The 13020-nt window shown below is 38.7% G+C and overlaps 2 protein-coding genes across 3 annotated transcripts in view; one reads left to right on the top strand and one right to left on the bottom strand.

The window, feature by feature from the left end:
* The window catches only part of SYN3 (synapsin III), a 188161-nt gene that overhangs the window by 93046 nt on the left and 82095 nt on the right, over positions 1-13020 (top strand). The window lies entirely within an intron of this gene.
* Positions 1-13020, bottom strand: part of TIMP3 (TIMP metallopeptidase inhibitor 3) — a 38806-nt gene that overhangs the window by 13487 nt on the left and 12299 nt on the right. Inside the window, exon 2 of the mRNA XM_072400158.1 lies at positions 117-199. Coding sequence (XP_072256259.1) covers positions 117-199 — 83 coding nt within the window. The remainder of the gene's footprint in view (positions 1-116; positions 200-13020) is intronic.

Below are 13020 nucleotides of genomic sequence, written 5' to 3'. Positions count from 1 at the left end.
AGATATTCAAGTTGTTGTAAAGTCATTTTAGTTAGGCGCCTGTATGTCCTTTCTGCATAGCATGCATGCCAAGTATTTATTTATTAGCTATATTGTCAAATATGAAGAACACTTACCTTCATCTGTTTAACTGTGTAACGCATAGTACCAAAAGGCCCATCGTTCATCAGCTTTTTGCCCACAACTTTGGCTCTGATCACTGCAAAAGAAGGAAAACACATGTACATCAATAATCGACTTACAAAATAATATGAAGATTAGAAGATATGTATCAATAATAAAAGTTCAACTGCTTTCTGTCTTTGTCATAATCAATATCCAACAATTTATATCTTAATACATTTATTTGCATCCTTATTACTGCTTCATGACTGCATGCACTCCAGTGATGGCTACATGACATTTCTTATAGTGGGCTTACTGATGGTAACAACAAAGGACCTTGCCTGTGTAATGTGTGGAATAGCCATTTGTAGTCTCCATTGGAAGTCCTTGTGATGGGATGATGATGCAGGAGCACCATAAGCAAACAGGGACAGAGAATATATTTAAAAACAGCATCTTGACAGTTGGCAGCAGCGAGTGGTACAGGTCACTGCCACCTCCATACCTTCTCTATGGGTCTGTGGCCATGATAAACTACTTGTAGGTTCTTCCCCAGCCATTCACTGGAAGGAGGAAGTGATAACTGCAATGTAACCTCATGGCCAGCGAGAACTGTGCCTGAGACTTTGTTTTGAGACTCAGTTTTTTGTACGTCAATGTGCCACAAATGCAGCTTCCATGGTAATGTATTCCGTGCATTCTCTGTAGATGTGCCAGTTGTAGGTTTGTGGGAGTTGTAGGTTTGGAACACATTGTTCCCCTTTATGGTAATAGTTTGCAGTAAATTCATAAATCCATGCACTATCATAAATGCTTTATGCATTCATCTAAAAGATTTATCTTCATAAAACACCATTGGCTTTGCTCAAATTCCACTTCTAATGTTTGCAAGCGGTTGACCTTATCATGTAAACATCCACTCATTTAATATTGCCAGGATGTTCCTGTTTTAATTGTCATTTACCCCACCCATAATGTTCTCATAGTAATAATACACTTTACAGCCATTGCAGTCAGTTTCTGTTTGTTATTGATCTGCCAAGTCCCAAATGATTCATAATAATCCACAAAGCGGATGGCGTACTTTTCCCAGCTAGCGTTTTCTTGGGGCCACAGTGAGTGCATTGTTTCAGTGCCATATGACAGCACAGGCACCAGCCAAGGAAGGGTTAACAATGTGGTTGCAATGTTAATCCACCCCTTGAGAAAATGAGAACAGGGTAGTGATCAGCGGCAGCTTGCAATAAACCGCTAACCACAGCCTGCAAGAGCCAAACCATGGAAAAGTGTCAGGGAGTGAAATAGCATCACAGTCCTTCAGTAAGAAGAAGTCACATGAGGAAAATAAGTCTCAATGTCACTTTTACAGAACTTCAAATTCCATCCTTGAATTGTCCTTGGCTGTCCACTGACACTGACCACTAGGAAAGCAAAACATCTAAAGGCTAAGGACACACAGACATATGGAAGGCAAGTGCTGAAGCTTCCTAGGAGAACTGATCACCTTTCAACTCCAGTCTGGGTGTGCTGACTTTATCTAGCATTTGGCAGCCTTTAGCAGGCATTTAGCAAGCTTTAGCAGATAATTATTTGGTTTCAGTGGGCTTTTAGCAGACTTTACTAGGCATTTTGAAAGCTTTTTGTTGATATGTATTAAATGGTTTGAAAAGATTAAAATGCCCATGGGAACCTGACCAAAGTGCAGCTCCTGGCATTTAGTTATACAAATAGTCTACTGTATAATCTACTATAGTTACAACAAACACTACTCTTTCACAGTGCTTAGAGGCCAGGTTGCAGCCTCTGGACATATGACTTGGGTGAACAAACAAGCAGCACGACAGAGCAGCTTGTTTTACAGCTCCCTTTGTCTGATTGAATGCTTTTGTTAGTCGGTGGTGAGCACCCATAATCAGCAGGTAGCAAATATGGGGGACACTTACCTTTTTGTAAGCATCCTGCAGTGATCTTGTCATCACTGCATCTTCCAAATCCTTCTCAACCATTGTGCAGCCTCTAATTGGGTACAACTTTACCCTTGTTCTAAAAAACAAAAAGCCACCAATGGCCCTTTTTTGACAAAAGAGACATATTTCTTCTGACAGAAACCTCTACCTCCTAGTGAATTTTTGTTTTTTAGACTTTATTGGGACTTTTTAGGACTGACAATGTGAATAGGAGACTGGGGCTCCCCCTGCTGCCTTGATAAAAGCTTACATATGAGTATACCATATTTCCTATTTACCCAACTAAAAAAAACTATTTTAACGTTTTTACTTTATTAGTCCTTCCTATCATATTAGATAAAGAAAAATAATTTATATAAAACTGCTAAATATTTTACTTTAAATTTAACATAGATTAAAATAGACGAAGCTGCACACCTCTATCAAGCACTGTTTGTAACTATGTCATGGGCTAAAAGTTGCCTAACATACGGATTCCTGCTATGCTATGATGGGTCCAGGGCAAGTAGAGTTTAGATTGTGCAATGAGTTTTGAAGTGATGTCTTATGGGAAGAATGTGTAAAAAGCATTAGAATTTGGAATGATGTGCTCAGAGGGGTGGAAAGCTTTTTTCTTTTTCTCATTACTGAATCTGCCATTTCCAAGACCCACAGTGAGGAATATCTACTTGTGCACAAACACCAAGCCAACAAACATTAGGATTTTACCCCCTCCTCGCTGAAACATTTTATTCATAAGATCAAAGTGTACCTAGATCCAAAATGAAAAACATTGCAGCTTCTCAGTTCAACTCACAGAGGGTAAAGGGGGACAGCATTTGTGGCAGAATCAACAGATAGTTTCAGTACTTGCTGAAATGTTCCTAATGTGAAAAAAAGCAAATGAATGCAGACGTCACAGCTAAAGGCTGGTGGGCAGCTATGTTAAAGTCAGAAAACTCAACTTTTCATTGACTATGTAATCTGCAGCAGCTTCCACATGTCACGTTATTTCCCCTCTGTTGTTTGATGCATCACCTTAGACCATAGTTGAATTTAATTGGTGGTTTCACAAAGTGGGTTCAGGAACCCCTCTCCTGTAATACAGCCAATGAGTTCTGCAAGGTTTGATTAATAGGAAAAGCGTACACTGCTGCACTACAAAAGTGCCAAAATGAATATTTCCAGTTTTAACTGGTGTGTACCTTTAAAAAAAAACTTGCATGTCATAAGCTGTAAAAGTAGAAAATTGTAAATCCGGAAGCCACAAAACAACCGCAGACTGTTTCGGCTATGAGAAGGATATTTGTGGAGCTGAAGCAAATCACATACAGCAGGTGTAACTGCACTGGACTAGCTCCAAAATAACTGAGGGGCACGCCTAGCAAGGAGAAGGAAGGTAGATGGGCTGTGCACAGATTTAAGCTGGTCCATAACACATGGACAAATATTGGTTTTGCCAAAATGTTTATCCTGTGTCAATGTGCCTACTGTAAGACTAGTTCAAATTGGCTTCCTTGCACACTTCCCGGTGGGATTACACCTTTGTACTGATAACAAATAACAAGAGTGTGGGGAGGGATGCTTAATGTTTTTGCATAAAAGATTTCAGGGCAAAAGGTTCATGAAAAAAAAACTGTGTGTAGGGATGGGGCTCTTGGAAATGTAGTTCTGAGGGTATGCTTATGGTAATTCCAGAAGATGCTATACTATACTGTGCCAGGTTTATATACAAGTACGTTGGTGTGCATTGACAGACCATTCAAATGAAAAGGCTACTTTGAAACAACACACATCTGCATGCAAAATAATGCATATTAGATTGTAAGCTCCTATGGGCAATGACCTCTCCCTCCTTCAGTGACATTGTTTGTATCTGTCTGTCATTTACAACCCCTATTTATGTACAGCTCTGCGTAATATGTTGGCGCTATATAAATACAGTTTATTAATAATAATAATAATAATAACATGCAAATGTTAACACACAACACTGGGAAGGTTTATAGTAAGCCTCAAGTTATGGAGATGAGGTTCTGCCCTGTACATTTTCCCTTTTTCTCTGTTCAGTAAATCTGGTGTATTCATCAGGTCTGTCCTGTAAGATTGGCAGACATATTAATCCTCCTCCCAGTCCCAGGAAATTTATCTTTAAACCATTTATGGCAAAAGTAACAATTCGGCTCCCTCTCCTGATATTTTTGGCTAATCTCCTTTTACTTATGTAACCATTTTAAAACTCAGTCAGGTTACAAAAATAAACATATTAATTCCTATAATCCCATTTCACAGGAAAGATAGCATATATATGTTTTTCCTCTGTATAAAAGTTCATGTGAGGAGAATATCTTGTTATCTGTGTCAGCACATTGTGCTCATCGCCTGCTTGCATTATTTTCTCCTCTTATCGTTCGTGGCACCCAAGTGTATCTTCCCCTTCTGTTATATACATAGGCAACTCTGCAATGTTCTATATTATAGAAAAGGTATATAATTCAGTGTGGAACTGATCAGTATGTGGACTTGTGCAAGGTATAAATGTTACCCTAACGGCTTTTATGTAACTGGATGACATTTAGCTCACTAAACCACTGTATAATAATCAATTTACTTTTTTTTTTTTATAGAATACTGTTTTAAACATTTTTACAACTTTTTTTTTTAAATTTTGTTGATCACCTTCAACCCCCTTTTGACACTTTCTGCCTATATAAACTTTATCCAGCATTGGCTTCATCAATTCTTTTGGGCAGCTTAATGATTGGGACAATAGTGGACCATGACTATGCAACATGTGTTAGTGTCGCTCCAACAGGGGTGACAATTAAGGAAACGTTTGAGAGACAGTTGTCATCCCAAAGCAGGAATTGCTTAAAGAAAGATCATTAAGTATTCTTTAGAGAAATCTATGTATTCAGAAACATGTAATTTATATGATTTTACTGATTGGGTTTAGATCAATGGAGTTCCTGTCCATCTGGAGGTTTTGGGTATTCCCAGACACATTTCATCCTTTCCTGTTACAAAATATTTCTCATAATGGGCACAACAAGTTTGTAGATCCTGAAACTCACCAACAGCAATTTCTCATGAAAGAAAAGACTAGCAGGAGCCTTACCTTTCCAGCACCATCTGAACACTAAAATAGTACCTTTGGGTTGGATGACTCTTGTAAAGTATCAAAGCAATATGTGTTTTGGAAAATTTCAGGGTCTGCTGGGGGATTAAGCACACAGCTCTATCAGCATGTCTTTGTACTGTACAAATATGTTTGAGCTTGGTAAGCCTCTTTCCTAAGATCCAGGAATTCCTAAAGCTTCCGCTGTCCTGGAAGATGACTTAATTGATGCCAATTCTCACCCTGGTGTAAAAAACCAAGGAGCAGGGGCCAGAAGAGCTCATCATATTAAGTTTCTGAATTCCAAGGATAACATACAGAGTAATGTTTCCTAGAGGATGCTTGGGGGGTATGGAAATGAAGCGTTCATGCATGGTGGATTAGGTGAGGATTGCATCGGAAATGACCAATCTGCACAAGCACTAACGCTAATTACCAGGCACGGGTGACTTTTAAATGATTGCCAATACATTACTGCAACAAAAGCTTACACTACTCAAGCTGGGGATGTAAAACCTGCTTGAAGCAAATCATATGCAAATCAGGTGAAATACACCTGTCAATGAATGATCACAAGAGCATCTCCGACTTACATCAAACTGATGTGCCCAAATTCTAAAAAGTAAAGAACATTTTTCAGGATGTTTTGAGTGACATTCAGTATATATTCTAGACATGTTTTTTTAACTTTTCATAATTAATGTGTGGGTAATATTACCCTATAAAGAAATATTGTATTTAGTTTAGTCAGTTTTAGTATTTTATAAGTAAAGGCGAAGGAGTACATGATGATATTGCATACAAGAAATACATAATTGCAACCTGTTATATTTAAAATTTAATAATATATCCTAACTTCTTGTGTGAATCACTCCATGGGCATTATTTGAAACATTTTGGCTAAACATTCTCTTTAAATTAAAAAAACCTTTTTTCAGGAAAGATTAGTTTGCACATAGGAGGTGAACAGATAAGGTTCGGTTTCCCATTAAGAAATCTTTGGCCCATAAGGAAAATATTTTTATGACCAGCAGAACTTTTAACTACACAGAGGAAATGCCATGAGTGATGTAGATATGATGTTTGGTCATGCATGCTTTGCATTTCCCAGGACGCCATCAGACAAAACAAATACACAAACAAACAACAAAAACGTTACTAGCCAGAGAAAGAACTCTTCTATTCCTGGGTGACTGAGTGTGTCTTTAGGAGGAGTATGCGGAGCAGAGTTCAAAGCATAGCTCATCGCTGCAGGCCAGCCAAAAGCTGAGGTGTCAAGTGACCGGCAGCTTTCACCCCGAGCCATTCGGAAGCAACAGTTTCCCACAATAGAACAGTAAAATATTATTGAAAAATGATCTGCGGAAGTTCACCCTCATCCCATGTCACTCCAAAGGAAAAGGGTCAGTTCACCTTAGTAAGCTAAAGGGACGATGCCTTCAGAATTTTATTCAAAGGTAGACCAAAATATTGTTGAACGCACTAGTGAAAATTAACGGATTTTACTAATTGTACACAACTAGACTTCCACTAGATATGCAAACTTGAAATATCAAGCCACAGTTAAAGCTGAATTCCAGGAAAATATAAAAGGCACAATTGAATCCAACTTGCAGTCGGCCTCTTGCAATCTCATGCTTTTAGGAAGAGAGTACAAATGGACAGAGCTGAACTCATCATTATGTTGCTCCTCCCGTTGCTGTTGAGTTAAATTCAATTTCATCCTTATATATTGCTGTCTTTATCCCCAATGGAAAGTTTTACTCACTTTGTGGCTCTATGAAACCAGGACAAGAAAGAGACATAGCTGTCACCTGAGCCCAGCCCCTAGACCTATATTTAGCCCTTAAACTATGCCAAACTTCCTAACCTGACACTAATGGAAAACTTGGACCCAACCAAACCCTCGAAAACTGAAAAGAAATTATCTGTAATAGAGTTGGTTGGATCACATTGAAAATTCACAATGCCAAAAAAATAAACAGTGCAAAAATCTCCATATTAATAATCCTCAATATGTCTTTATCATGGCCTGTTAATCTTGTTTAAGGTTTGGTCAATACAATTTCTCTACCGTTACATAAAAAGAGAAAATATTGGTATTAGAATCAGATGGGAGACTCTAGGCAGAGGACAATGGTTTTTAAAGGGAGGATGATCCTTCCAATACCAAGTGAATAATGTATCTGGAAAAAGGTCAACATGCTGACCTTTTCTCAGTTACTACTTTGGAGTCTTTTTTCTCCAATGTTGCACTGATCCACCCTGTCTTAGAGATCCATTGTTCTTCTTTGTAGATAGAAAGGAGAAACCTGAGATGTTAGCCATGAGAACTTTACCCAACACCCAAGAACTTCTTGAGATCTTCATTGCGTACCTGGTGGCAGCAACATCTGTGTGAGGTCCTCACAGTGTGTGCTTATATAATAAACCAGACCGATCTGGCCTTCTTCTATTGTCTTCAGTAAATTCTATCCTATTAGCTAACAGCTATCCTGTCAGTAGATGGCTCTTTTCATCTTGTGAATCTGCCATTGTCTACTGGTCCATTCCCACCATTAGGAGGTAGGGATAACCCAAGCTTATTTTTATCCCTTTGTCAGAGGACATAAGGACATTGATTCCATTGTCAGTCACCGATCAAGGGTCGGATGTCTCAAAGATCAATAAAGATCATTGCAAATGTTTCAATGCCAAATCCCACTGCATCTGGTAAAGATAACAGAAACATCTGTTCTACCAAACCGTGGGGCCACACTGCATTATGTGAGATTTCAGAGCACAAAGGGCAACTCAAAAAAGAAGTAAATAGTTAAACCTTTGGCAGATATAAAAGACATCAATGAATAATTATTTTTTTAAAATGTAAGACGTAGAAGCACCTGAATTTGACCTCCCAGTAGCGCCTTTAAGGCCCTATACAGCAAAGCTGGAATATAAGGGAAGAAGAGGACAAGGTAGGCAAGTAAATGGGCCAGTGAAGTTGATCATCAGACTAAAACATCAAGCAGCAGAAAATCTCTTTGTTTAGGGTAAATATAGAGTGAAAGCCTGGTTTTGTTATTTTCCACTTTAAATGGACTATCAATTTTCCATCTTGTTATTTTGAACATTTGCTTTAACATACAATCAGTGGTTTACTGTAATCTATTTTCTGCATAGTACTAAAAGTTCAATTAGTTTATCCCCATTTGTTGCCTGGAATTGCCTTTGTCCCTTGCCTCAAAACAGACCGTAAAGGATGCAGCTTAGGAAGGACACGGCTACACACCTGTTATGGGTGAAGGGTATAAAGTATTGCAATTTAGACTTTATTTAGAAGCACATCTGTACGTATAAATATGGGATTCCTCCCCAGCCCATGAACTATGATGGCCGCCTGTTTCCTCTACGTAGACCATAGTTTCCAAGTGCTGATATATGTCTTCCTCTGGATACAATCTGCATCACACCCTTCACAGCTGAAAAGGAAGAACTAGGAGGCCCCTACAGATGGTATAGAAATTAGACACGCTGCACAAAAATAGACAATAAAAGCAGCAGGAAACTTTATATAATAAATATTATTCTGGTTTAAATATTCCCATTCATAGTATTGTATAATGGCCCTGGGGAAACCTCAGCAACCTCATAATTAGGCAGTGCTCTCCTAGCTTAATCATCAGCACTTGAAAAAACGTTTTTAATCAAAGTTTGTGGAGTGTTGAAACTTTGCTCTATATAAAATTTAGGCTGCAATAAAGGATCCAGTAAAACTTTTAAATGTATTTTAGTATTCTGGGAGAGGTTGTCATATACAATACAGAAACTCTGCAGAAATTTAAAATTTCTTTGTAACTTCCACTTTGCTTCTATAAAAAAAAAAGATCCGGATTACTAGTGTGGCATGGGCCTTATGTGTAGTTTGACTGATGTCAAAAGAAAATTCTCTGAATTCTGCAGATACTCACTGGCTAGTGGGGGGCAATGAGAGATCAATATCCTGCTGGCCCGGGTAGGATGTAAGCATCTCCTTGGAAGTATTCATAGGGAATAAGGATAGAATTTTTTTCCCCAGTTGGAGTAAATTGAATTCTGCTGTATACGGTTTTTTGCCTTGTGTGTATAGGTTTCTATCTATATTATGAAGGATTTCTGGTAAGTTTAATTCCCTTGTGATTGAACTTGATGGACTTGTGTCTTTTTTCAACCTGACCAACAATGTAACTACCGGTATGTAACTAGTGAGTTGTTGCCAATACCAGGTTTACTCATTTCACATTGCCCTAAGGTGTGTTGGCAACATATTCTCTAATTTGTTGGCTATAATACTTTTCTCTGGTTGCTGCAGCACCCAATTCAAAATCAGTATGGTGTATTAAAAAAATATGTAAAATGAGTATTTTTACATTATAGATGCAGATGTTGTTGAAGTGTGTTACGTGTCCCAGTCTTGTTTGCTGCTGGTATGGGACATAATACTAGTCAGAGTAAGGAGATACCGCTACACACAGGTGCACTACATACATGTTAGAGGTCATTTGTAAAGAATAGCTCCAGGGATATATAGGGAAGTATTACTGTGACCCCTACACTGCTACAATGCCAGTGATTGATATGAATGGATGAACAGAGTGACAGCTATTGTGTACATCAAAGCCAGTATTTACTTCCTGGAGTGCTGTTAGTGTCTAAGTATGTCTGTCAAAGCTGTGTGTATGGGGATTCTGATGTGATGAGTGAAAGCAGGCAAGTAGAAAGGTATAGAATGATCACTAAGCAGCTAACCAGTGCAATCAATGCCAAGAAATCGGTGGGGGACCCAGAGCACATTTTTTGCAGAAGGTTCCAGCAATAGTGCTGTTGCGTCCTTGCTGCACAATGCAGACCCCCATGCGGTGACAGTTACATGCCTGAATCAGCGATATGTAACTGTAGTCAAATATTAAACTGTCACTCAGTTCACTTTTGTGTTCAGACTTTTTTTATATCATTTCCATTGGTGTGCGTCTAATACTGTGAATTCTTGCCAAACCCTTTTTTATTTATGATAAGGGTCACAATAAAGGAGCAGAACCTGTAACAGGGTTTTTTTTCTGTTTGGTCCCTTTTGGAAGATTTACAAAGACAAAGCAAGAACTTAGCAGTGATCTTCCTTTAAATATTAGCAGAACAGGTGTGACCATAGGAAGATTTCCTCTCACCTCCTTTTCTGGTAAACATATGTTACATTTTGAATTTGCCATCACTTTCTATCAGTAACAATAGTCACCTGTACAAAAATAGACGGCGAGTGTCACTAGAGGGTAATAGGAAGCTGAAAGAGGTTCATGTTTTTGGTTTAGATTTACTTCAATCAAATGAAAGCATTGTCATTAGGATGATTGTGATTTCTGAGAGCCAAATACACTTAGCTCTTGATTTAAGAAATACATCTGATGCTAGCTCTACTTTAATTTCAAGTCATGGAAAAGGACTGAAATTGGAACATTACAGCTGTACTGACCATAATGGTTTCAGAGCTTTGGATGCCACAGAGGTTATTAGGCATAATTACCACATTTACACTTATTTCCTACAGTGATTCATATTCTCACTTCTTGGAGTTCTCCTTTAACCTACTACTATAAATGGCTGTGAAATACTTTGCATTCCTCTTTCATGCCCCATTTCCCATTTTGGGTTAATCAATTACACTTGAACTTGAGCAGGCAGTAAGAGAGGGGTGCTGTTTGTATGCAGGAGGGCTTGGAATGACCCTTAGAACAAGGATAAGCTCACAGCTTCCAGTGACAAGCCTCTTTAAGGCTCCCCTGGGGACAAAATTCCAAGTTTGTCTAAGTAGATTCCGATCTAAGTCACAGTGCTGGTATTCCACATTCCTCAGTAAGACGTTAAGGCACCACACATTCCTGGATCGAAACAGACATTTTATTCATTGTTAGCTTAAAAGGCAGGCACGCTTTCTGGGGCAGGGGACCTGTGGACACAATATCATCCATGCAGGTATAGGAAACAGTAAGCAGTGCTCAGGCTGCTCACAGTGAAAACCTTATAAATACTTTACATTATGACTCTAAAAGGTACCCCTTAACGTAGTCCTAGGACAATGTTCTTTCACACTTTCAGAACAAAAAGACCAAAGTGTACCACCCTACCCCCTTCCATTTATTTGAGATAAACTACTTCACAGCATTGGTTGCAGGTCCTGCACACCCTACTCTTGCCAAGGCAGGTGTCTCTTATAGCTACCCCATAGCTCTCCCCCGAGGTGAGGTATAAGTTGTAGGAGAGAAATTCAGAAAACTTAGGGTTGTATCTCCAGCCCTGGAACTAGAAGTAGCCAACACATAGACATAAAATCACAACGTTCATCTGTCAAAAATGAGTAGCTTACAGTGGATTTAAAATAATAATGTAGAATATTAAAGGCCTTGGTAGGTCTGTAATAATTTAGAGCAGTGGGCATTGAATGCATGTATGCAGACCACCCTAAAGCATTGTACAACTGTCTGATGGACGTCAGAGGAAACAAGCATTTCCAGTGACAGATGAACACATAGCTAATATAGCTGTTCTATTCTATGGAAAGGGGAGGTCAAACAAGTGGCACCCTGTTGTGCTCTTCTCTATAGGAGTGAACAGTGGTCATTTCGTTGTAGCAGACTGATGAACAACATCGGGGGACCACTGTACATATGTCAGGTTTTTTCAGACGAGGGCAGACTATTATCTGATATGTGTATGTAGTTTAGGTAACACATGTAATGCTGACTCAATACGTTGTCACCTTATCATATAGTGGTGGCTTCCATTATTGACTACAAGGGGCTGCTGTAAAACACAATACTCATGGTCTCACCATCAAGAAATATGCTTCAGCGTCCTAATGTTATTTTTTTTAGGACTTAAAACTACTTTGATTAATTAGAATGCCTTTGCTTTAATACACAGTACATTAGTAAAGCTAATGTCATTATATATTTACATCTACTTTAATAAATAGAAAATTACAGAAAAGTTAGCAGAAAAAGTTACATGTCACAGCATTAAACATCATGCTTTTGGCTGGAATTACCACTATGCCTGATAAAAACTTTCTCTTTGTCTCGGGAGCTGGGTGGACCCCCTGTATCAGGACAAAGATGTGTACTCTTCTATAGCCCAGAATGATTAATGAAGCCCGCAAAGGACTGCGACTGAGTCAAGGGTGTGACACCCACCTCTTTTTATACAAAAGAAAAATAAATTAGTTTGCTGGATGAAGTGAACAAATGCTCTCCTGCCTTTCAAGCCCTTCCTGGGGTCATATATATGTACACAATACTAACAGATCACAACCTCTGTGCCTTTCATCAAAGCTCGTTGTAGCATGACCTCATCCTTGTAAGTTCCGAATACTGTACATACTTCATGTGTCCCTGCAAGCAAGCCTTAGGTCTGGTATTTAATTACCTAACAAAGTTAACTTAAACAGTCTGTTCCTCAGCAATGTACATGACACGACAGGTAGAATTAAAGTCCAACTGAACTTTCAGCTGAATACATTCCTGGTGCATCAAAACAAAAGGGGTGCAAAGTCTTACAGTCTGTGTCTCCACTAAAGAGATTTATCATTAATATGTGTTCTGGTCATCACTATCACAATCTGGTGATCACCAGGACACAAAAATAAGTGAAAAATCCAAAAGAAAGGTAACCCATTAGTGGTACCCGTTCTGGTGAAAACTATCTTGCATGCAGCTTATCCAAAAATAGATGTTTGTTAATTGTAATATCAGTTTGTAGGATGTGCTTCTTAAATACTCAAGGAGGTTTATGAAAACAATTCTTCTGGATCCCCCTTAATTCTTCTTCTACATTTCATGTGTA

Source organism: Pyxicephalus adspersus, chromosome 2 (genome assembly GCF_032062135.1).
Source record: "Pyxicephalus adspersus chromosome 2, UCB_Pads_2.0, whole genome shotgun sequence".
In the NCBI taxonomy this organism is placed as follows: domain Eukaryota; kingdom Metazoa; phylum Chordata; class Amphibia; order Anura; family Pyxicephalidae; genus Pyxicephalus; species Pyxicephalus adspersus.
Note: the sequence above shows the minus strand (reverse complement) of the source record. Positions and strands in the feature narration are given on the sequence as shown.